Source organism: Hippocampus zosterae, chromosome 14 (assembly GCF_025434085.1).
Source record: "Hippocampus zosterae strain Florida chromosome 14, ASM2543408v3, whole genome shotgun sequence".
Lineage (NCBI taxonomy): Eukaryota > Metazoa > Chordata > Actinopteri > Syngnathiformes > Syngnathidae > Hippocampus > Hippocampus zosterae.
The window spans coordinates 17,346,949-17,372,746 of NC_067464.1; the positions used below are offsets into that span (position 1 = coordinate 17,346,949).

The 25,798-nt window shown below is 47.2% G+C and overlaps 1 protein-coding gene across 2 annotated transcripts in view; it reads left to right on the forward strand.

Annotated features, from left to right (window-relative positions):
• Nucleotides 1–25,798, forward strand: part of alk (ALK receptor tyrosine kinase) — a 386,248-nt gene that overhangs the window by 150,949 nt on the left and 209,501 nt on the right. The window contains exon 3 of one of the 2 annotated variants that reach the window (XM_052085650.1): nucleotides 1,469–1,630. In XM_052085650.1, the coding sequence (XP_051941610.1) occupies nucleotides 1,469–1,630 (162 nt within the window). The remainder of the gene's footprint in view (nucleotides 1–1,468; nucleotides 1,631–25,798) is intronic. The other variant, XM_052085651.1, reaches the window with a different exon arrangement.

Here is a 25,798-nt window from a genome sequence, read left to right on the forward strand (position 1 = left end):
GTTAGATGCGGTATTTGAGACCAGAGTCCTAGCTGTAGAGACCTTATCAATGAAAAACTGAAGGAATCTGTTGCACATCTCGGGTGAAGAATCCGAGCAAGTAGGCAGAGGGGGTTTGAGTACAGAATCTATCGTTTTAAATAGTGCGCGTGGGTTGTGACGGTTAGCTAGAATAAGGTCCGACAGATATTCTCTTTTGGCCTCTTTTACTGTGAGCTGTTAGTTACGCCAGCAGTCTTTCCAAATTTGATAAGAGACATGCAATTTGTCTTTTTTCCACTTGCGTTCAGCTTTGCGACACTCCTGCCTAGCTGCGCGTGTAATGTCGTTAAACCATGGCTCGGGTTTAGGCTTTGGGAGCACAATTTTTGAAGGAGCCACCAAATCCAGGATGGCACGGCATGACGAGTCGAACCAAGAGGTGAGTTCCTCTGTGTTAGACGAGGGTACGCAAAGGTTATTAAAGGCATCAGAGAAACGACTAGCAGTGCGAGGGTTAAAAATTCGGCGTTTACAGCTAGGAACGCCAGATTTCACGGCAATATGCGATAAGACTACTTCAAATAAAACTGCCATGTGATCAGAAATCCCATTTTCAAGGACTTCCAGATTCGACACCGGTAGACCATGAGTAAGGACAAGGTCTAAAATATGTCCTTGTTCATGTGTCGGGCTGGTCACATACTGCACAAAATTACCACCTAACTGTGGTTTCCTCGATACCCCGAGGACATCAGGACGTGGTGGAGGTACGGTAAGCATCTTTAAGAACAATTTCAAATGTAAAAGCAAAATAAAAAAAAAAGTCCGTCTATTAAAAAAGAAAACTGACTGCATTTTACCTTAATAAAACTCATTAGAGTTGTCATGAAATGTCCTTCATTTTCATCTTTGTCAGTTAACATCATGCATTAACCCTCGGGGTTCAATTTAACCATATTTAGAAAAAGAAAGCTTTAACACCTCTTTGCGAATAATTTACTTTATTCAGAATAGTTAGTCGCATTTTCTTCGTATTTTGCACTTGAAAAATAGTCCATAAATTAAAAAAAACTCAAGTAAAAACTTGATTTTAAATGTATCGCAGTCAAGAAGGAAGCTTGAGCAGCCATTTGGGAATTATAATTTGTACTTGGCAAAGACTCACCAATTAAACATAAATAAATGTAATGAAACAAGTAAAAATTAAACAAAAACTAATTATTTTTGGGAAAAAACAACTCAAAACTAATAAAAGCAAATACAATACAAAATACCACACACACACACACACACACACACACATAGACTCACAAAATTAAGCATCATCTGGTGACTGCACGATGATTTTTCCTTTCTTGAGTTTCTCTTGTTTCTTTCATGGATATTGTTTGTCCATTCAAACTTGGTATTTCTTCTCCAACAACTGCCATTATAAGTTGAGTGAAAATCCCTTCCCGGGATAATTCTGAATGTTTGTTTCGACTAGATCCTCTGTGCGACAGAAGCAAAACATGTGACCAGAGTGGAGGTGGTGACCCCGAGTTTACGTGGAACATTGTGGCGACAGGGGACACATGGACAGAGCACCACCAAAAGACCGAAAAGAGAGCGAGAAGTCCCCAAGGATGGGAGGAAGGTAAGAGCGAAGGTATCGCATCCCGCCCCCCTCTCCCCTCCAAAGGGGGTTTCACTTTTCATTCACATATGCCCTGTTTGTTCGAGACTTATGAAGAAGTTGCCATCCATTACTTTTAGGGTTCAAGTCATTTTCAAGCATCATACTTTGTTTGGTTTAACACACACACACACACACACACACACACACTCACACACACAAAGCAGCAAACAAAGTTTGCAAAAAGCTATTTAGATAATATCTTTTCATGAAATGTTCCCTGTGAAAGATCAGAACATAGTAAAAAAAAGAAAAACTAAGACTCACATTTTCCACCCTCGCAAGCATTATTCATTTTCACACCTTGGACGAAGAGAAAACAGTTTCTGCCATTTTATCACCTGGGGTGATGGTGAAATGGGGGAGATGGAGAAGTCTATTTATTTCAGTTTTGTTTTTTTGTTTTTTTTGCCAACATCATACGCAACAAGTCTGAGACCAGATGGTGAAATGAAATTGGAAGTACACGGGGACAAGAAAAAAAAGAAAAAAAAAGACGTATGCTCATGCTGGGGTAAGGTCCACTTACTTCAAGTAATCTTTGCAGTGTATTCTTTCTGAATACACCTACCTTGTTGAGGCTGTTCCTTAAAATAAATAAATACAAGCTTCTGTGTGCCCTGCGATTGGCTGGCAACCGAATCAGGGTGTCCCCTGCCTACTGCCCGAAGACAGCTGGGATAGGCTCCAGATCCCAGCGACCCTAGTGAGGATCAAGGGCTCCCCCAGCAGCTGCACACCTGTTGGTCATAGGTAATCAGGCCTTTAAAAGTAGTCCCAGCCCGAACACTCAGTGTCGGGTCTGCCCTGCCCTCCTGCCTGCTTTTTGGGGTCCACCACGCAAACGTGACACATCCTGATTGGCAGCAAGTCAAACGATGAAGCTTTGTGCGACTTGCGAGGTGTATTTTTCGGGAAAAAAAATGTTGATTGCCTCCCAGTATGACTTCAGGGGCATTTAACTTGGGAGGTCTGTGTCTGTCTGTATGTGTACATTTTGAATCGTATTTGCATACAAAGTCTAGTTAATGAAGCATTATACCGTACAGCCTAACCCGATTTGCCAACCTAAGAATCACATACATCATTTTTACTCCACCCGTGTCATATATGTTATATGTATATATATATATATATATATATATATATATATATATATGTATGTATGAATATTTACTGTATTGTGATGAACTTATCCTTCTTCTAGTCTTCGTTGTTTTAGCCCTATGTCTATTTGCACAGCAGCGTCCCAAAAGAATTAAAGCTGATCATGATTAGATTCTAGGCAACATAGAGTACAAAGGAAAAATATTTACATAATCGTGTTCAAGCCCTTGGTTAACCACAATATACTTTTGAATAATTGAGCAGGGCAAGCTGCTGTCTCCACACATTTTCACTGGTACAAACAATTTTAAAAAGGAATGGAGAAAAAAAAGGATGAATACTTCATGGCTGTGATCTGTGGTATTGCTTGTGGTGTTTTCAAATTGACCGAAGTCATCACACGAAAGATTCCATTTGGAATCATACAAGCTTTCAATTTGTTTCAGATGCAGTTCTTTAGTCAGGTTTAAATTCAGTTGAATTGAAACTGTAGCAATAAATAAATATTGAGCGTATTGAAATTGTAGTTATTATTCTAATATCATTATTATTATTATGGTATACTAGCTGGTTCGCCGCCCTCCGGGCGGCTCATCAGCTAGTCCCTGCGGAAGGCTGGTAAGGTGGGCCTTTGGCCCACAAAAGTGTTGTTGCTTGGTTCAACTTTTTGTTCATCTTCATTGCTTATCGCGAAAATAAAGAGATGTTTAGCTCTATTAAATAACTAACAATTTTATTGCAATGCTTGTGGGTAGACAACATTTTTTCGCTAAGATGCCCGCGTGATCGTAGTGAGCCACTGCCTAGGCGGGGCAGTGGCGGCGCGGTGAAGTAGGTACGCTTTGAAAAGGGACAGACGGAAGGACAGACCGCGTGCGGGACGACCCGCAATATATATATATATATATATAGATGTTTTTCGTGGCTGTCAGCAGCTTTGATTGACGTAAACAGTATTCCTTTCCTTAAATTCTAGAAGGCTCCGTCTTTGATAGGTTACCATTTCTTTTAGTTGAGGCATATGTAAAAGGAAATGTTCAATGGCATTACTGCGAAATATGAGCATACTAATCATTTTCACGATTGCATTGCAGCGATGCCAGGGAAATGTACCTAAAGACCTTTTTGCATTTTGTCTTTAATACTATTGTATTTTGAATTTGCTGTATTGAATGTTTAATTTTATGTTATCAGTAATGTTGATGCACCACATATAACATTACCCCTGGCAGAGTTTGGTTATTGTTAATTATTGCAGTTTTTTTTTTTTTTTTTATCAGAGTGCCAAGTGCAGGATATGCTAATCTTATGCCTGTAACATTTGCTCAGGATATTAATAAAAAGAAATCACAGGTGAAATTTCTCAGTCAGGTTTAAAACAAACAATTTTTGTGATGTGTTTAACAAGGTGTCAATTGGAGACACGGCATTGTCCAACGTTTGCACTGTCCCAATCTGTTCGTAGCCGACCAGGGAAAGGAACCCTGGTGCTTGAGTGAGAATGCCTTCAAATTCGAAACAGATTACTTATGAAGTGTGGTGGTGCGGTTTACTTTATTCTTGCAGCTGTCTCGAGCTGTGAATGATCACACTTTGGCTAGCAACTTAAGTTAGCGAAATAATATTTACCCCCAAAGATGTTTAATACTAATGTTTATGTCAAACTGTTTCATTTGAAGTCCTGTGTTGACGGTCACTCTGGTACACACCCGTTTTCATACGTCACCATCGAGTAGATACAGGACTTCTACAGAGTACACGTCAGACGATCCTCGATTTAAATGCTTCATCGTCACACCTGATGTGGCTACTGACAATTAAGACGCTTCTGATTATGGCAGCATGAGAACAATTTCCGGGTTGTGTTCAATGGTTTCAGATGTTATGCAGAGCCCACACTCCATTCCAGAAGGTGGTGGTAATGCATCAAATGTTGTTTGCCAACCCTCAAGAGACAGAAGAAGACTGACATTGATAGACAGGAGCAGGTGTGCGAGTGACTTGGATTGGATTCTACCCTTGGCCACAATGCAAAGTGGGATGCTGGTAAATGTAAGCCATTTTAAACTTTGATTGAAAACATTTTGACATTTTAGGAGTTAAAACAGGAGCAGGCAACCATCAGCGTGCTACTGCTGAATTTAAAAATTCAATGGATTCGTTTGGAAGGTCGGTAAAGTATACGTGAAGCTCTTTGGGCAGCAAACGTGATGTGCTCTTAAGAGCACTTATTTACCACTTTAATCCAATTGGATTTTTCATTTTTGGGGCTATGATTTATTTGTTTATTTATGAACTGGCGGACTGGAGAACTTTACTGATGAAAGCAATGATGAAAGTGACATGACGGAATGACACACTGACAATTAGTAATTGCCCTGATGATTATAAATGCCCCACCCCTGATTATTACAAAATTCCCAATTTACTTACACTGATTTCTGGACATGTAAAGTCAATTTGGGGGAGAGAGAGATTGGTGGTTTGATATTTTGTGTAACCTATTGTGATCTCAGGTGTCAGATGTGACACTGGTTTGGTTGCTCTTGGTCCAAGGAGCACCCTTGGACCTTGGAACTTTGTATGAGTGTTTAGACACATGGAAATTTAGAGGGAACATTAGTTAGTACAGTAGTAGAACCCCAGGAGCTTGGCCTTCTCCAAGCAGCAGCAATAGTCTAACCGCACTGGGCTGACCGACTTCTATATCCAGTAAAACAACACACTTTACCCAAGCAACCTTGCGCTACATAACTGGCACTGTGGTCTTGACACTCTGCACTTTGTTGAAACATTTACTGCTAACGTGCGAGTGTGAAATGATGGTCTATATTCTTACTCCATGTTGTGTACAGTATCACCCACTAAAGGAATGCAAATGTAAACTTAGTTACACTAACTTTGATGCATTTACAAAGTAGATATGTACTAGCATACTGTTGTTTATTATTCTTATACTTATACAAAGATTATACTCCTAGTATGACAATGACGAATACTACTACGACAAATATGACTAATGATAAAAATAATACTAATAAGAAGAAGAAATCGGATTTGTATTGCAGTTTTCTTAATACTCAAATACACTTTACTTCCTGGACACAAACAAACACACAGGCAAAAGCAAAACAAACAGTTAACACTATCAGTAAGGACTGGAGGGGGCATACGACCGCACTAACACACCTCCCACGTAACTGATGTGGAAAGGTAGTTAGTCATCTCATTGTTTTGGGAAAAGTAAGTCATGAGAACAGTATTTAGTGCTCAGAGAAATCACACTGAACAATTATTACATTAAGATGAAGGAACATCACAGTAGCAACCATGGATTGTTTATGCATTTAGTTCTTGTATGTTTTTCCACAACAGCAAATGGGTTTAACCAAGTTGTCCAAACGGCGGCCTGGGGGCATATTCAAAGGATGGCATTTGACATGGTGTGCAAGGCGAGCAAAAAAAAAAAAGAAAGAGAAGAGACGGTGTCAAAAATCACAGGGCACATACAATCATTCACACTCGCCAGAGTCACTGAGTAGGAACGACCCACTCCCCGTGCCTGTGTGGGTTTTCTCTGGGCACTCCGGTTTCCTCCCACATTCTCAAAACATGCGTGGCACATGAATGGAACACTCTAAATTGTCACTTGGTGTGAGTGTGGATGGTTGCTTGTTCGTCTATGTGTGCCCAACAATTGGCTGCCGCAGTTCAGGGTGTCCCCCGCCTATTGCCTGAAGACGGCTGGGATAGGGTCCGGCACGCCCGCGACCCTTGTGAGCATGAGCAGATTAGAAAAAGGAGATTATTATATATATATAAGGAGTAAACTCAATTAACTAACACTGATAAAAAGCACCCCTCCGTGAGTCGTCACCTTACCGTGGTGGAGGGGTTTGTGTGTCCCAATGATCCTAGAAGCTAAGTTGTCTGGGGCTTTATGCCCCTGGCAGGGTCACCCATGGCAAACAGGTTCTCGGTGAGGGGCCAGACAAAGCACGGCTCAAAGACCCCAATGATGATTACAATAAATGGATCTAGGTTTCCCTTGCCCGGACACGGGTCACCGGGGCCCCACTCTGGAGCCAGGCCTGGAGGTGGGGCTCGTTGGCAAGCGCCTGGTGGCCGGGCCTACACCCATGGGGCCCGGCCGGGCACAGCCCGAAGAGGCAACGTGGGTCCCCCTTCCCATGGGCTCACCACCCATGAGAGGGGCCAAAGGGGTCGGGTGCAATGTGAGCTGGGCGGCAGCCAAAGGCGGGGACCCTGGCGGTCCGATCCTCGGCTGCAGAAGCTAGCTCTTGGGACATGGAATGTCACCTCTCTGGCAGGGAAGGAGCCCGAGCTGGTGTGTGAGGCAGAGAATTTCCGACTGGATATAGTCGGACTTGCCTCCACACACAGCCTGGGTTCTGGTACCAGTTCTCTCGAGAGGGGTTGGACTCTCTTCCACTCTGGAGTTGCTCACGGTGAGAGGCGCAGAGCAGGTGTGGGCATACTCATTGCCCCCCGGCTCAGTGCCTGTACATTGGGGTTCACACCGGTAGACGAGAGGGTTGCCTCCCTCCGCCTTCGGGTGGGTGGACGGGTCCTGACTGTTGTTTGTGTATATGCACCAAACAGCAGCTCAGCATACCCACCCTTTTTGGAGTCCCTGGAGGGTGTGCTGGAGAGTACTCCTGCTGGGGACTCCCTTGTTCTGCTGGGGGACTTCAATGCTCACGTGGGCAATGACAGTGAGACCTGGAGGGGCGAGATTGGGAGGAACGGCCCCCCCGATCAGTGCCCGAGTGGTGTTTTGTTACTGGACTTCTGTGCTCGTCACGGATTGTCCATAACGAGCACCTTGTTCAAACATAAGGGTGTCCATATGTGCACTTGGCACCAGGACACCCTAGGCCGCAGTTCGATGATCGACTTTGTAGTTGGATCATCGGATTTGCGGCCGCATGTTCTGGACACTCGGGTGAAGAGAGGGGCGGAGCTGTTAACTGATCACCACCTGGTGGTGAGTAGGCTCCGATGGTGGGGGAAGATGCCGGTCCGTCCTGGCAGACCCAAACGTATAGTGAGGGTTTGTTGGGAGCGTCTGGCGGAATCCCCTATCAGAAGGAGTTTCAACTCCCACCTCCGACAGAGCTTTTCCCATGTTACGGGGGAGGCGGGGGACATTGAGCCCGAGTGGACCATGTTCCGTGCCTCTATTGTTGAGGCGGCCAATCTGAGTTGTGGCCGTAAGGTGGTTGGTGCCTGTCGTGGCGGCAACCCCCGTACTCGCTGGTGGACACCAGCAGTAAGGGACGCCGTCAAGCTGAAGAAGGAGTCCTATTGAGCCTTTATGGCCTGTGGGACCCCAGAGGCAGCTGACGGGTATCGATTGGCCAAGCGGGCCGCGGCTTCAGTGGTCGCCGAGGCAAAAACCCGAGCGTGGGAAGAGTTCGGTGAGGCCATGGAAGCCGACTTCCGGACGGCTTCGAGAAAATTATGGTCCACCATCCGACGTCTCAGGAGGGGGAAGCAGTGCACCACTAACACTGTATACAGTGGGGATGGGGCGCTGCTGACTTCGACTCGGGACGTTGTGAACCGGTGGCAGAGTACTTCGAAGACCTACTCAACTCCACCAACACGCCTTCCTTGGAGGAAGCAGAGCCTGGGGACTCTGAGGTGGGCTCTCCTATCTCTGTGGTTGAAGTCACCGATGTGGTTAAAAAGCTCCTCGGTGGCAAGGCCCCAGGGGTGGAAGAGATCCGCCCGGAGTTCCTCAAGGCTCTGGATGTTGTGGGGCTGTCCTGGTTGACACGCCTCTGCAACATCGCGTGGACAACAGGGAGAGTGCCTCTGGATTGGCAGACCGGGGTGGTAGTCCCTCTTTTTAAAAAGGGGGACCGGAGGGTGCGTTCCAACTACAGAGGGATCACACTCCTCAGCCTCCCTGGTAAGGTCTATTCAGGGGTGCTGGAGAGGAGGGTCCGTCAGGAAGTCGAGCCTCAGATTGAGGAGGAGCAGTGTGGTTTTCGTCCCGGCTGTGGAACAGTGGACCAGCTCTACACCCTTAGCAGGGTCCTTGAGGGTATGTGGGAATTCGCCCAACCAGTCTACATGTGTTTTGTGGACTTGGAGAAGGCGTTTGACCGTGTCCCTCGGGGAGTTCTGTGGGGAGTCCTTCGTGGGTATGGGGTACCGAACCCCCTGATACGGGCTGTTCGGTCACTATACCACCGATGTCAGAGTTTGGTTCGCATTGCCGGCAGTAAGTCGGAATCGTTTCCAGTGGAGGTAGGACTCCGCCAAGGCTGCCCTTTGTCGCCGATTCTGTTCATAACCTTAATGGACAGAATTTGTAGGCGCAGCCGAAGCGTTGAGGGGGTCCGTTTTGGGGGCCTCAGTATTGCATCCCTGCTTTTTGCAGATGATGTGGTGCTGTTGGCTCCTTCAAACGGGGCTCTCCAACTCTCACTGGAGCGTTTCGCAGCCGAGTGTGAAACGGTTGGGATGAAAATCAGCACCTCCAAATCTGAAACCATGGTCCTCAGTCGGAAAAGGGTGGAGTGCCCCCTCCGGGTCGGGGACTAGATCTTACCCCAAGTGGAGGAGTTCAAGTATCTTGGGGTCTTGTTCACGAGTGGGGGTAGGAGGGAGCGGGAGATCGACAGGCGGATCGGTGCAGCGTCTGCTGTGATGCAGACGTTGTATCGGTCTGTCGTGGTGAAGAAGGAGCTGAGCCAAAAGGCGAAGCTCTCAATTTACCGGTCTATCTACGTCCCAACCCTCACCTATGGTCACGAGCTATGGGTCGTGACCGAAAGAACGAGATCCCGGATACAAGCGGCTGAAATGAGTTTTCTCCGCAGGGTGTCCGGGCTCTCTCTTAGAGATAAGGTGAGAAGCTCAGTCATCCGGGAGGGGCTCAGAGTCGAGCCGCTTCTCCTCCACATCGAGAGGAGCCAGATGAGGTGGCTTGGGCATCTGATTCGGATGCCTCCTGAGCGCCTCCCCGGTGAGGTGTTCCGGTCATGTCCCACCGGGAGGAGACCCCGAGGAAGACCCAGGACACGCTGGAGAGACTATGTCACCCAGCTTGCCTGGGAACGACTCGGGACCCCCCGGGGAGAGCTGGAAGAAGTAGCTAGGGAGAGGGAAGTCTGGGCTTCCCTGCTAAAGCTGTTGCCCCCGCGACCCGGCCCCGGATAAGCGGTAGATGATGGATGGATGGATGGATGGATGATAAAAAGCATCAGATTTCAATAAGTTTTATCACATGTATTTTTCTGCAGGTTTTGGTTTTCGTGGGTGAAATATATGCAAAAGGTGTGGTATTTTTATTTCTTTATTGTTTTTTTGGGTTGGAGGCTATTGCAGGACTTGTTCAGGCTGGAATGTACTGTGGTTAGCTCAGGTACTCAAACCGCATGTTTATTTTTGCAGTTCATCCATGAAGATTTGGATTGGAAACCAAAGCCTGTCCCAAAATAACCAACCCCCAAGAGTTTTTTTTTTCCCCTTCAACCTTCATTTCACAGAATCCCCTACCCCACCTGTTAAATCACTGCTAATGATCTAGTATGGATTAGCAAAGGTTGATCTTCTCTTTTCATCAATGATTGAACCTTGAGGGCTCCTCTGATCAAAGAGCTTACTGCATCATGAAGAAACGGGAGTGCTCTAAGACTCATTTGTAATGCACATCCTAACCTTGAAGTTCTCCAGTGTCTGATGTTTTCCTTCTGTCTTCCATGTCAAATTTGTCATCAGTGGACTGAGCAACCCTGTTAATCAATAATCCATTCAATGATCCCTTTTCCGCTTGTTGGATTAGCTGCTAGGTACTGCAAGGACAAGATCAACAGGACAAATTCACAATCATTACTGTTTTCGTGTGCTGTTTCTACTCAACTGTATTTATAGAGCACAACCATCACTCTATACAAAATGCCGTACTTTAAGCAAATATCATAAAGACAGCAATAAACAATAAAACAATAAATTTATAATAAAGGCTGTAGAAAGCACAAAAACAGTAAAACTAATTCAAAAGCCAAAGAATTAAAACTGATGTTTAAGACAAGTTTTAAGGATGGGCAGCGAGGGGGCTTGCCGAATGTTCAGTGGGAGGTCATTCCAAAGAGCCAACGGAGACGGCAACGGAACAAGCAACGGAAAAGGCTCGATGCCCTCTGAGCCTCCTCTTAGGTCTTGGTACCTCTAATAGTGTCTGGTCCGCAGACCTGAGGCACCCGACGGGTGTGGAGGAGCTCAGAGAGGTCCGGTGCGACGAGGTCCTAAGTATTGACTTCATGCCAGCTGACCAATTATTTCTCTTGGTCAATTATTGATTCACTTATACAGAACCACATTTTTACCCATCACATTGAGTCATGTGTTTCCTCTCTCTGCTATACCAAGTATCATATTATAGATGTAATGCTTAGCACTTCTGCCTTGTCAGCTCTTTTCGATCGTTTCAATTGAGTCAAGTTTACGGCATCGCTTTCTCCTTCCCTGTGCTCCACTGCTGCACTTGAAATAAAGTATTCATCAATGGATCTGTTGTTGTTTTTTTGGTGTAAAGAGTAAAGAGGTGCTTCGAAACCTACCCTAAACGGAAGCCACAACAACCAAGTAGTAGTGTCATTTAAGCAGAACTGAATGTGACATCTTGCTCTCGGAAGAAAATCAAATAGCGTTGATTCCGCTTTCTGCCTATTTAAAGCATTGAGTAAAAAACAAAACAAATGAACAGAACTTTATCAACTGAAAAATTTGAAAATTGAGTCTGAGTTTAAAACTGCTGTGATGTTTGTCATCATGCAAATCATTAGCTTAAATTATTCATAGCTGATTTGTCTTTAGCATCTCAATGTTTTTTTTTTTTTTTGGTGCGTGTTTTTTTAGTTGGTTTAGGTAAAGTGAATTGGAAAATGGTGACCAAATCTTACCTGACACATGGCTGATTGTCTTTGGCTTTCTACAATCATGTGAGTTATACTATCATCTTCACTGAATTACATATTTAAGCAGCAAAAATAACATCAGGACTGCGGGGGCTTCCTATTCCCATTTGTGAGGTCATTATATATTCACGATATCACTGACAACACAGAAAATGATGAATCGGAAGAGAGCACGAAAATGATGGCAGAGCATGAAAGCCAAAAAGATGATTTACATATAATAACTAAATGATACATAAATCCATGCTATACTGTCAAAGAATTAGTAAAATAAGTGCGGGGGGGGGGGGGGGAGAGAGCATTATTCAAGAAAATGCTTTGATTTGCACTTTGACATTTCTATAGATGAGCTTCCATCCATCTATCCATACACCCAATCATTTTCCGATCCGCTCATCCTCATTAGGGTCGCGGGATTACGGAAGCCGATCCAAGCTGTTTTTTGGGCAAAAGACGGAGTACACCCTGGACTGTTTGTGAGCTAATCTCAGGGCATACTACCATTCGCGCTGAGAATCATACCGAAGGACAATTTAGAGCGTTCAAATTTGCGTGCAATGTTTTTGGAAACCGGAATACCCGGAGAAAACCCATGCAGGCACAGGGAGAACATACAAACTCCACATAGAAATCGGAATTGAACCCCAAACCTCTCCACTGTGAGGCGTACGTCCTAACCAGTAGATGTCAAAAGAGGACACGAGACGTATGCAATAGATGGAAAGCAGAGGATAAATGAAGAGGAAAAGAGACTGTGATGTGATAGACAAAAAAGATCAGAGCAATTGGTACTCCAGATTTGATAAGCATCATTTCTATTTGCTGTGACTCAGCACTCAACTCTGCTTCTCGTCAAAAAGTCTTTTTTCCCCCCAAAAAACATTTTGTCGGTTATCAACAGAAAAAAAATCAAGTTCTACTCAGTGGACCTTAAATTGTAGGTTATTCGAAAAAAAAAAAGTATTTAAATTATAAAATGACAGTGAAATTACTTACGTCACTTGTTACATCAGAAATATCTACCAGTACACATCTACAGTCCATCCAGTCTAACAATGAGCATTTCATCATAATCGTTGTATAATCTCCAGAGCACGAAAAAATATATACAATTTCCACAAACATGATTTTCCAATTCTATCCATTCACTTCGACAGTACATTTTCTGCTGCTTATCTGTTTCAGAGTTAGTTGCAGCCCAGCTAATTTTGAGTAAGAGAAAGGGGATCCCATGGGTTGCTTGCCAGTCTGTCAATGGGCACATATAAGGTAGACACCCAAGCATTCAAACCGTTGAAAAATGTTGCGTACAATTAACCTAACACGTCTCTAACGTATTTGGACTGTTGGAGATGTAGCCAGGAGTATCTGAGCCGAGTTTGAAACTCCAGAGCGTATGACAAACGGACGATACAGGCCACATGCCCCACCACTGTGCTGTTTATAGTCTGTACTTTTTTTTTCTCAAAGGTTTTCTGATTTCTAAATGTCGCTATGAATCCAGGGTGTTTTTTCAAGTCAATGGGCCCTTTATTCGTAGTTAGGTGCACATGTGCTTGGCGTAAAAACAGGCAAATCTTTCAAATTTCTGTTCTGGCGCAAGTCTAATTTCCTGGGTTTGGCAATTTGGCAGACCACGCTGCACTTTGCTAGGTGTTCCGGCACACTGAGGGCGATTTCTATTACACGCCCCCAACACATCTGACAATTTGGTGAACCAGATGAAACCAGTTGTGCATTAAACCTTGTGGCACAGGTGGTGATTCTGGAATTCTGCGCTCTATGTAATCATATTTTATTCATAAATATAACAACAGTGTGCAACTTTTGAATCATTGTCGCAATCTGTCACGTTGAGCCCGAGGCGATGAGGAATCGCCTCGTGCACAACAGAAAAAAAAACGAGGTGGATCCCCAGAAAAAGCAGACAACGAAAGAATCTTGTAAGAAATAAAGGGTTTTAATAAAGAACAAAAAGAGCCCGAACAGGGAAAACGGTAACAGAAAACGCTGGTCAAATAAGGACCAGGAAAATAAGGAAGATAACCGAAAACGCTCGCGAAACGATAAAGGGCGAGGAACTACCGAAATAGGCGAATCGTAACGATAAACAAATTTGGTCACAACACGAAATACGCGAAGGTAGGGGCCGTAAGGCAATAGGGCAGCGAGAAATAGTCAAGCGACGAGATTAGCGATAGAGAGCAATGGCACGGTAAGGAATTCTCCGGCAGTGAGATGACTGCCGGAGTCTCTTAATAAAGGCCGGTAATCAGCCCGAAATTACGGACAGGTGTGCCGAACAGGCGGAGGGAAAAACCCGCCACCTGCTGGCGAGCACGCGACGTGACAGTACCCCCCCCTCAATGGACGCCTCCCGGCGGACTACCCGGTTTGGACGGATGAGCAGTGTGGAAGTCGCGCAGAAGGGACGGGTCAAGGATCCAGGAGCGAGGCACCCATTGCCGCTCCTCCGGCCCGTAGCCCTCCCAATCGACCAGGTACTGGAAGCCCTTGCCCCTGCGCCGAGAGTCCAGGATGGCACGAACCGTGTACACCGGGTCCCCGTCGACCACCCGCGGGGGCGGCGGCGGAGCGGGAGGGGGCGCCAAGGTGCTGGAAGACACAGGCTTGAGCAGGGAGATGTGGAACACGGGGTGGACCTTCATGGAGGCCGGCAGCCGGAGCCTGACCGCGACGGGGCTGATGACGGCCTCGACCTCGAACGGGCCAGTGAATCGGGGCCACCGTTTGGCAGACGAGCCGGCCAGGCGAAGATCCCTCGTTGCCAGCCACACCTTTTCTCCCACCACATATGACGGCGCCGGGCGCCGACGACGATCTGCGATCTGTCGGTTCCGGGACGCAGTGCGGGACAACGCAGCCCGGGCCTCCCTCCACACGTGATGGGCCCGCTTAAGGTGGTGCTGCACGGAAGGGACCTCCACCTGCCCCTCCTGGGACGGGAACAACGGTGGCTGGTACCCGTAGGCCGTCATGAACGGCGATCTGCCTGTAGCGGAGGAGACGAGAGTGTTGTGGGCATATTCCACCCAGGGCAAGTGGTCGACCCAGGATGCCGTACGGTGGAGGCAAACACAGCGGAGGGCCGCCCCCAGATCCTGGTTGGCGCGCTCAGCCTGTCCATTGGACTGGGGGTGGTATCCCGAGGTCAGGCTGGCCGTAGCTCCGAGGGACCGGCAGAACCGCTTCCAGACGCGGGACACAAACTGGGGCCCCCGATCTGACACGATGTCCGCCGGAATGCCGTGGAGACGGAAGACGTGTCTGATGAGGAGGTTGGTGGTCTCCAGCGCCGACGGCAACCTGGACAAAGGCACAAAGTGAGCGGCCTTGGAGAAGCGGTCCACGATCGTGAGCACGACCGTCCGGCCCCGGGAAGGCGGTAGGCCCGTGACAAAGTCCACAGCGATGTGGGACCACGGGCGAGGAGGAATGGGCAGCGGCTGGAGCATTCCCGCCGGAGGTTGATGGGACGACTTGCCGCAGGCGCAGGAGGTGCAGGCCTTGACGAACTCCGTCGCGTCGCGGCGGAGCTCCGGCCACCAGAAACGCTGGGCGACGAGCTGCACAGTCCGGTTCACCCCGGGATGACACGCCACCTTGGATCCGTGTCCCGACTGCAGGACCTCCGAACGAAGGGCAGGAGGCACGAACAGCCTCCCCGCTGGGCACCCCGCCGGCACCTGCACCCCCACCAGGGCGGACTGGATCCGCTGCTCAACCTCCCACTGGACGGCCCCCACTATGCACTGGGTCGGGAGGATGGTCTCCGGGGAACGGTCCCTCCCCGCAGGTTCGTGGAGCCGGGAAAGGGCGTCAGGCTTAGTGTTCTTAGACCCGGGGGAGTAGGTGAGGACGAAGTCGAACCTGGTGAGGAAGAGGGCCCACCGAGCCTGACGGGCGTTTCGTCTCTTTGCGGAGCGGAGATAGGCGAGGTTTTTATGGTCCGTGTACACGGTAAAAGGTTCCTTAGCCCCCTCGAGCCAGTGCCGCCACTCCTGTAAGGCGGTCACCACCGCCAACAGTTCCCGGTTGCCCACGTCGTAGTTCGACTCGGCGGCACTGAGTCGACGGGAGAAGAAGGCGCAGGGGTGCAGCTTCTGGTCGACTGGGGAGCGTTGGGACAGCACCGCACCCACCCCTGAATCCGAGGCGTCCACCTCTACGACGAAAGGGCGGTCAGGGTCAGGATGTTGCAGTACCGGGGGACTAGTAAACGCCGCCTTAAGATGAGCAAACGCCGCATCCGCGGCAGGGTCCCACTTAAAAGGGATCTTGACCGAAGTAAGGCGGGTTAGGGGAAGCGCCATCTGGCTGTAACCACGGATGAAGCGTCTATAGAGGTTGGCGAACCCCAAGAAGCGCTGCAGTTCCTTACGGCTGGACGGGACCGGCCAGTCAGTGACCGCACGCGTCTTAATGGGGTCCGCCCGTAGCTTGCCCTGTTCTATAATGAACCCCAGGAAGGAGATGACGGGAACATGGAACTTTTCTGCCTTGACGAAGAGCCGGTTCTCGAGCAAACGTTGTAGCACCAGCCGAACATGTTGCCGGTGCTCATGCAGTGAACGAGAAAAAATTAAAATGTCGTCAAGATAAACGAAACAGAAGATGTTAATCATGTCCCGGAGCACGTCATTAATGAGGTTCTGGAAGACGGCAGGTGCGTTTGTGAGACCAAAAGGCATGACTAGATATTCGAAATGGCCCAGGGGGGTCTTAAACGCGGTTTTCCATTCGTCGCCCTCTCGGATGCGAACCAAATGGTAGGCGCTGCGCAAGTCAAGCTTTGAAAAGACCGTGGCAGATTGCAGTGGGGCGAAGGCGGAGTCTATCAAGGGTAAGGGGTATTTGTTTTTTATAGTGATCTCGTTCAACCCCCGATAGTCCACGCAGGGTCGTAGGGACTTATCCTTCTTCCCCACGAAGAAAAAACCCGCCCCTAACGGTGAGCGTGATGGTCTGATGAGACCTGCAGCGAGCGAGCTGTTAATATATTCCGTTAACGCCTCACGCTCGGGATGGGATACCTGATACAGCCGCGAGGTCGGCAACGGGGCGCCCGCCTGCAGGTCTATCGCGCAATCGTAGGGGCGGTGTGGGGGCAAGGAGCGCGCGCGATCCTCGCTAAAGACCTCCCTAAGATCCCGATAGCACTCCGGCACTCCGTCAAGGCAGATCTCCTCGGGGGGCGTGACGCGTTCGTGCCTCCCGACGGCTGACTGTAGGCAGTGCTGGTAGCAATAAGGGCTCCAGCTATCGATAGCGGGGCGCGCCCATGAGATCACCGGGTTATGCGTCTGAAGCCAGGGTAATCCCAGGATGATCGGGGCGTTCCGGGACCGCATAACATAAAAACGGCGATGCTCAATATGATTACCGGATAACAAAAGCTTTAACGGCTCCGTTCGATGCGTTACCACCGCCAGGAGGCGCCCATCCAGATCACGCACCCGCTTCGCAACAACCAACTCCTCTAAAAAGCACCCCAGTTCGGACGCGAGATTAGTGTCCATCAAACAGTCATCTGCTCCTGAATCTACCAGGGCCCGAACCCGTCTTGACCGGGACCCGCCGAATACCTCCGCCTCGAGCTCGAGTCTATTGGGGTGTCCTGGTCGCTTGTCGACTCGCCTAGGCTCGGGGGGTGACGCGCGGGGCCGTGACTCACAGTACTCGGGAGGAGCGTGGAAAGACAATCCCGGATAGCTGGTTGCGGCGCGGGAGGATGGTTGGACGCCGTCTGTTGTAGCATGGTCGCGGCGACGGCGCCTTCCTTCCTCCGCACCACCGTCCTTGCCGCCCAACTGCATCGGCTCCTCCGTGGATGCTGTCTCCCGGCCCCGGGAGTGCTCACCGAACCCCCGATATTCCTCACGGTACGGGAGACGTCGAGACGGATACCGATCACCTCCTCGCTCCCGGCCTCGTTCCCTCAGGCGATTGTCCATCAGGAGGGAGAGGTCGATCAGCTCCTCCAAGTCGGTGCTGTGGTCGCGAGTAGCCAGCTCATCCTTGAGTTGAGAGTTGAGACCCCGGCGAAACAGTCCACACAGGGCCCGATCGGCGTACCCGCTCTGCGCGGCCAGGATCCGGAACTCGATGGAGTAGTCAGCGACCGACCGCCTTCCCTGCTGCAGGGCGAGCAGCCGACCCTCCGCCTCTCTGCCCCGCACGGGATGGTTGAACACCCGACGGAAGGCTGCCACGAAGTCAGGAAAGGAGGTGCGGAGATTCGGCTTAGCATCACTGGTTGCAATAGCCCACGACGCCGCCGGACCTGTTAAAAGACTCATGACATAAGCCACCTTGGCGGCGTCAGTAGCGTAGGCGGACGGCTGTTGGTCAAATATGAGCGAGCAATTGTGTAGGAAGTGTCCACACTGCCCGTGCTCACCCCCGTAACGAGGGGGATGTGGAAGCGAGGGCTCCCTCGACATAGTGGGGTACGAGGAGGGAGCCTCCGGGGTGGTAGGACGAAGCCCGGAAGGTGGTCTTCGTTCCTCCACCCGAATTAGGCGAGGTTCGAGATCATCGAACCGATGAGCCAGCATGGAGACCGCGCCGCGGAGTTCCGTAAGGGCTTGGCTGTGCTGACTCATTTGCCGCTCTTGTCGAGCAAGAGCGGACAAGATTTTTTCGGCGTCTGCGGGATCCATGGTGGCCGGAGAATTCTGTCACGTTGAGCCCGAGGCGATGAGGAATCGCCTCGTGCACAACAGAAAAAAAAACGAGGTGGATCCCCGGAAAAAGCAGACAACGAAAGAATCTTGTAAGAAATAAAGGGTTTTAATAAAGAACAAAAAGAGCCCGAACAGGGAAAACGGTAACAGAAAACGCTGGTCAAATAAGGACCAGTAAAATAAGGAAGATAACCGAAAACGCTCGCGAAACGATAAAGGGCGAGGAACTACCGAAATAGGAGAATCGTAACGATAAACAAATTTGGTCACAACACGAAATACGCGAAGGTAGGGGCCGTAAGGCAATAGGGCAGCGAGAAATAGTCAAGCGACGAGATTAGCGATAGAGAGCAATCGCACGGTAAGGAATTCTCCGGCAGTGAGATGACTGCCGGAGTCTCTTAATAAAGGCCGGTAATCAGCCCGAAATTACGGACAGGTGTGCCGAACAGGCGGAGGGAAAAACCCGCCACCTGCTGGCGAGCACGCGACGTGACACAATCAATTCATTGAATGCATTTGAATTATCATCTTGAGTATATGTACCCTAATATTTTTCCACAAAACTCATGATGTAATTATGGAGTGTTTATATTGGAATTTGTGTAATTAATTGTAACCTGAGCGGCCCGGTGGTCCAGTGGTTGGCGTCTCGACCTCACAGTGCAGAGGTTGTGCGTTCGATCCCGGCTCCGGCCTCCCTGTGTGGCATTTGCATGTTCTCCCCGGCCGGTCCTGCGTGGGTTTTCTCCGGGTACTCCGGTTTCCTCCCACATTCCAAAGACATGCATGGCAGGCTGTTTGAACACTCAAAAATGTCCCTAGGTGTGAGTGTGAGCGCGGATAGTTGTTCGTCTCTGTGTGCCCTGCGATTGCCTGGCAACCAGTTCAGGGTGTCCCCCGCCTACTGTCCGAAGACGGCTGGGATAGGCTCCAGCACCCCCCGTGACCCTAGTAAGGATAGAAGCGGTTCAGAAAATGAATGAATGAATGAACAATTGCAACCTGAAACAGCTAAACTCATTAGTTTAGTGGAATTAGTTATTCCCTTTTACCGTCAGATCAGCATCTAAGATTGTCTGCGCCAACAACGAAATAGAATTTGTGTCTGAATTTTGAAGTGTATTTGGCCCTGCTCCTAAGGACATTGGCACGGAAGCCTGTGAAGCATTTGGTCTTCCCAAGCAGAGGTCAGGTCATGCTGATTGTTGATAGGTTTCATTTGTATTACCACACAGTTGCTGACCTTGCCTGCCATCAGTCTCCCTGTCCCTTTCCTTCACGTTGTTACTCAATCACATGCACATGACTGCCCACACACATACATAAAACCCCATTGTTAGCACAGTCGGATTGACATGTTTTTCTCGCAGCAGGCTATTCCCTTTACTTCAGATGTGAAATGCTGAGTAACAAAATCGCCATGATAATCTCATCATACTGTTTGTGGATCGGACCTTTAGCAAAAGATTACTCACATTGCCTAGACCCAGTCTTCATTTCAAGAGCTCGCATGCGTAACTGTTGATCTCACAGAATTTCATTAATGACAAGTAAAGGTGACTTCTTACTTGGAGTGATGATACATAAACATTAAACTTGATCAAGTTTCTCAGAGTGATATTGAATTAATGCGATGAAGCACATTTTGGAGAGATAAGAGTTCAGAGAAAATATAATTTAGAGGTCACTGTAGTCAAGTGGGCGGCCCGGTAGTCCAGTGGTTAGCACGTCGGCTTCACAGTGCAGAGGTACCGGGTTCGATTCCAGCTCCGGCCTCCCTGTGTGGAGTTTGCATGTTCTCCCCGGGCCTGCGTGGGTTTTCTCCGGGTGCTCCGGTTTCCTCCCACATTCCAAAAACATGCATGGCAGGCTGTTTGGACGCTCTAAATTGTCCCTAGGTGTGAGTGTGAGCGTGGATGGTTGTTCGTCTCTGTGTGCCCTGTGATTGGCTGGCAACCAATTCAGGGTGTCCCCCGCCTACTGCCCGAGGACAGCTGGGATAGGCTCCAGCACCCCCCGCGACCCTAGTGAGGATCAAGCGGCTCGGAAGATGAATGAATGAATGAATGTAGTCAAGTGCTTTGTGAAATATTATGCTTTAGTACTTGCTACATATTATTTTAAATGATTTGCACATGTAGGGCGGCCAGGTGGTCCAGTGGTTAGAGTGTCGACCTCACAGTGCAGAGGTTCAGTTCCAGCTCCATCCTCCCTGTGTGGAGTTTGCATGTTCTCCCCAGGGCTGCGTGGGTTTTCCCCGGGTCCTCCGGTTTCCTCCCACATTCCAAAAACATGCAAGGCAGGGTGATTGGACACTCAAAATTGCCCCAAGGTGTGAGGGTGAGCGCAGATGTTTGTTTTTCTCTGTGTACCCTGCGATTAGCTGGCCACCAGTTCAGCCTATCCCTGCTGCCCGAAGACATGGATGTGTGTGTGTGTGTGTGTGTGTGTGTAAATGTATTATTATTACCTTTTTATTTGCTTTTGTCCATCCATCCATCCATCCATCCATCCATCCATATTGTCGTATAAGAGTCAGAGGAAAGCATTGTGCTATTTTAGTTCAGAAGTAGAATTACTAAAATCCTGGATTCAAATTAGAATACAGAAACCACATTTGGCTGGAAAAGGATGATAGCTCTCAGACGTACTTAATGTTGAGGTCTCACGCCTCACTGTGATAACTGACAAACTGGCCTTAATCACCAACACCCACTGTAAGGGCCTTATTTGTATGACTCATCTGATATAGTTCTCTGTGCACCATCTTTATGATATAAATCCAATTTCCAATTTTTCTTGCTCGCGTTCCTAGTTTCAGAATCACAACCTATCCATCTTTTTCTCTGAAGACAATCACAAATTAAGAACTTTAATGTGGCATGTTATGGAATGTTGACTTTGAGTTGCATGTTCAAACAATTTGGTTGTGAGAAACCCATTCACAATATGGTTTAAATTACTACATCCTAATTGACTCATTTATGTTATTGGTTGCACACTGAGTTTTCCATCCATGACTTAACAGGTTCTATAATGACAAATTACTTTCACACTGTGAACTTTGGCAATGGGCACATTGCAAGCATTATTTTTCACCAGCATTTCTGATGGCACCACACCAGTTCCCCGTTTAATAATGGTCTAAGTGTTGGACTGCCCTCTCCATAACATTAATCATGTTGGATTGCAATCAAGATGAAGCTCGCTTACTGGCCTGCATGTCTCGTTGAAACACTGATTTCACTGCCAATTCCGATTTGTCAGGAGGCAATACGACCTCTTCAAATATTATAAGAGAGTATTGTCTATATCCATCCACAGAGCCTATGCCTTATTGCATGTTGTTTTTACACCACAGTTTGAAAGACTATCGTCTCAAAGCCAAAAGATAAGAAGAGCCGCATTGAGAATTGGTGGCATAACGGTTCGTTGCCTCTTACTTGAACTGTTTTACACATTCAATTGTGATGCAATCTTTGATGGTGGGTGGGAAGATAAAGCATGCTGAGTAGAAACAGAATTTACTCTTGCTACTAATAACATAGAGAGCGAGCCAATGGGGGGAAAAAAAACACAAAAAAACTCCATCACTGCACTCCAGGCAGTACTGTCAAAGTGAATTAGACTTTCCTCTGGTAAATATGGAGTGAAAAAGTTAATGGGACAAATACCAGACGATCTCAAAATGGTGGGCTGTCTGATGAGTGCACCGAGAGGAAGTATGCGGCGGGAGTGATATGGCACATCCGTAACAAGGGGTACTAAAGGGGTGAGAGGTCTATTCCCTCTGGCCATAGGCTCAAGGAAGTGGATGAAAAACAACTACAGTATGTGTTGTTTTTCCTCAGGGCACATGACTTGAGGCAATCATGCCTTCAATCGCTCCAATAGACACTTGCCTGAAACTGAAATGAGCCTTGAAACTTCAGTAAAACATCACATAGGCATGACTGGTGTAATACACGGTATAAATTCAAGGACTTTATGTAACTGAGTTTTTTCTCTGTGTTGCAAGAAATGACATGGGCAATCACCATCTGTCAAGTTTTGTTTGAACATTCTCAACCCTGCACCCATTAATGATAATCATTTACACGCCTGACATGCTTCCACCCAAAAAAAAAACCCCAAACAAAAATAATCAACAAAAAATAATGCATTTAGATTGACCATAAACTTGCGAGGGTTTCTCAGCAAATTTGCATAAAAATATGTCAACAGTTTGGCAAAAGAGTGTCAAAATAGAACATAACATTTCAATGAATTAAAAATAAAGTAAAATAAAATGACTAAAATAAAATACAATCATAATGACTACTGAAAAAACAGAGGGGAGAATCCACAAAGAATGAACTGAAGCTGCTGATAGCACCTTAAATTGCACTTCATTTACACCTCCAGTATGCTCTGTCTTAATGTTCCTATTCCCACGTAATACCATTTACAGCTTTAACCCATCGATTATTTTTTACCACCATACATTGACATGATGCACTCTTGGCTTGCTAAATCTGCGCTTGTGGAGTGCAATCACTGCTATGGGCTGCTATCGCTACAGGATGGACTCTGCCTCTTGTCAGATGGGATAGCCTCCAGCTCCCCCAAGACCCTGAAGAGGACAGGCTGTATAGATAGATAGATGGATTTCAATCCAGCAGTGTCAGAGAAGGTCAGGTGGTTACCATAGTGATGCTATCCTTTAAAAAATAATATATATATATATATATTCATTCATTCATCTTCCTAACCGCTTGATCCTCACTAGGGTCGCGGGGGGTGCTGGAGCCTATCCCAGTATATATATATATATATATATATATATATATACGATCCAGAGAGACGAAGCACAATGAGTGGCTCTCAGTGGAGTACATTAAAACAGAGAGCAACATGGAGAGATTTGGGCCTCCTGGGTTGGGGTTGGCTCATTTCGAGTTTATAAAGAAATATATCGGTTTCTCTTTCGATAGTCTCAACTTTATTTATGACTCATGGTGATGCATTCCGAGTGGTGACGCACCAGTTTTTATGCCCAGACTGCTGTAATTTAAGACGTTTTGCAGAATTGGTTGTTTGCAAATACCGTGTTAAGTGGTTACATCCTTGTTGTGACTGCTTTTACAAATATTGGATTTATTTTCCCTCTCAAATGAGAACATTTTTCTATTGCTGTTGAATTATTTTTTAATCCATATGAAATCTTTTTTCCACAATAGCAATTTTACTGAGTCTTGCTGTCTTTGCAAGGTTTTGACAAAGTCGCATATATGGCAGTTACTTCTTTGTGGTTTTCAAGTGCATTGACTGAACATAATTTGTGTGAGTTGTGGCATTGAATGAAAACTGCAACAAAGTCAGGACTTAAAAAATATTGATGCACAGATTTGATCTGAATTTAATAGATATTTTTGTTTATTCCCGGCGGCCCGGTAGTCCAGTGGTTAGCACGTCGGCTTCACAGTGCAGAGGTACCGGGTTCGATACCAGCTCCGGCCTCCCTGTGTGGAGTTTGCATGTTCTCCTCGGGCCTGCGTGGGTTTTCTCCGGGTGCTCCGGTTTCCTCCCACGTTCCAAAAACATGCATGGTAGGCTGATTGGACGCTCTAAATTGTCCCTAGGTGTGAATGTGAGCGTGGATGATTGTTCGTCTCTGTGTGCCCTGCGATTGGCTGGCAACTGATCCAGGGTCTCCCCCGCCTACTGCCCGAAGACGGCTGGGATAGGCTCCAGCACCGCCCCGCGACCCTAGTGAAGATTAAGCGGTTCAGAAAATGGATGGATGGATGTTTATTCCCAAACTGAAAAAAAGACAATCACTGTTCAAGGTTTAGGTAGGCTTAGAATAATACTAACCATGTAACAAAAGAAGTGACAACAAACCGAAAATCATTTTGACAAAGAAAAGAAGAAATCAATACACTAAGCTATACTGTCTTTGTAAGTGTATGGCTGTTCTGTGTGTAGTCATTTTTTTTCACCCATCTAATATGTATCTTTTCTCCCCGCCGTGACGATCCAATTACGCTGATCTTCTTTAAGCACTAACAACGAATGCTTATATTTTAAAAACAACTGAGGCAAAATGCAGTGTAATTTGTTTGTTTCAGTCACTGTTTATTCAGTCTCCGCTTGTTTACAACTAAAGGACGGCGTGACTTCAGCTACGACAGGAGAGTTGTCTTACATTAATGCGGACAGAATTATTATGCTCAGCACCAATGGCAACAAAACTAGAGCTCAGTGCATTCTGGGAGATACTATGCCCACCTTTTGTAATTGTGTGCATGTGTTTGTAAATGTGGGGAGAAGCTTTTTAGCTCCCAGCAAGTGCATACTATACGTTGAAGTGAGGAAACATCAAGAACTGAGTTCAGATGGAGTTCACATACTTAGTGGAATGTTTTTTTTCCTGAGCTGGAATTGCTGCCGTTTTTGTCTGATAACACACAAACACAATAAGCGACAACCTTTGACCCCTCGCCCATTCTGTCTGAAGGGCTTTCAGATCAAGTGTGTTTCCTGCTCGCTCCTCCAATTTTGTTTGGGTTTGGTTCAATTGGAGTTAGAATAAGAGGGTGGCTTCTGTTCATCTATGAGTGCAAGTGGATGCCTCAACATTCACAGCATGGCACCTCATGTATTGATGCGAGGGAGCGGATTTGACGCCCATAACACAGCGTGCTGCCTGCTATTGGATAATAAGCAGATGGACTTGTTGAGCATGGCTGAGCTCACGCACACTTGATTTCAGTCTGAGACAGTGGCGAGTACGAAATTCTCACTGTCTTTCTCATTACCCATAAGTGTCAGCTTTTGTGTGCAAGACATTAAAAGTCTTACACCAGACTTTCAGCTTGACTGAACAGTTACAAGCTGGGTAAATAAACTTTGGCAGCCTCTTGAAAGGTAAAGAAGATGGACAGTAGGGTTTATTTTGACACAAATAAATACATGCATAATGCTAGGAGCTACAGTAGACAAAGTCTTACACACCACTGTTCAAACGCGTGTGTGTCTGTGTGTGTGTATAGATATATGTATGCATGTATTAAAAAAAAAAAAAAATCCTCGTCTCACCCCTCGGGTGGTGTCCGTCCCTCATTCAGCTCGGGTCCTCTACCAGAGGCCAGGAAGCTTGAGGGTTCTGCGCAGTATCCTTGCTGTTCCCAGCACTGCACATTTCTGGACTGAGATGTCCAATGTTGTTCCCGGGATCTGTTGCAACTACTCATCTAGTGCAATCCTCTCTGAGCCCTTGGTATTTCTCAAGTTTCTCGTGTTCCTTCTTTCTGATGTTTCCATCACTTGGGACCGCTACATCCACTGCAACGACTTTCCTCTGCCCTTTATCTATGATCATGATATCT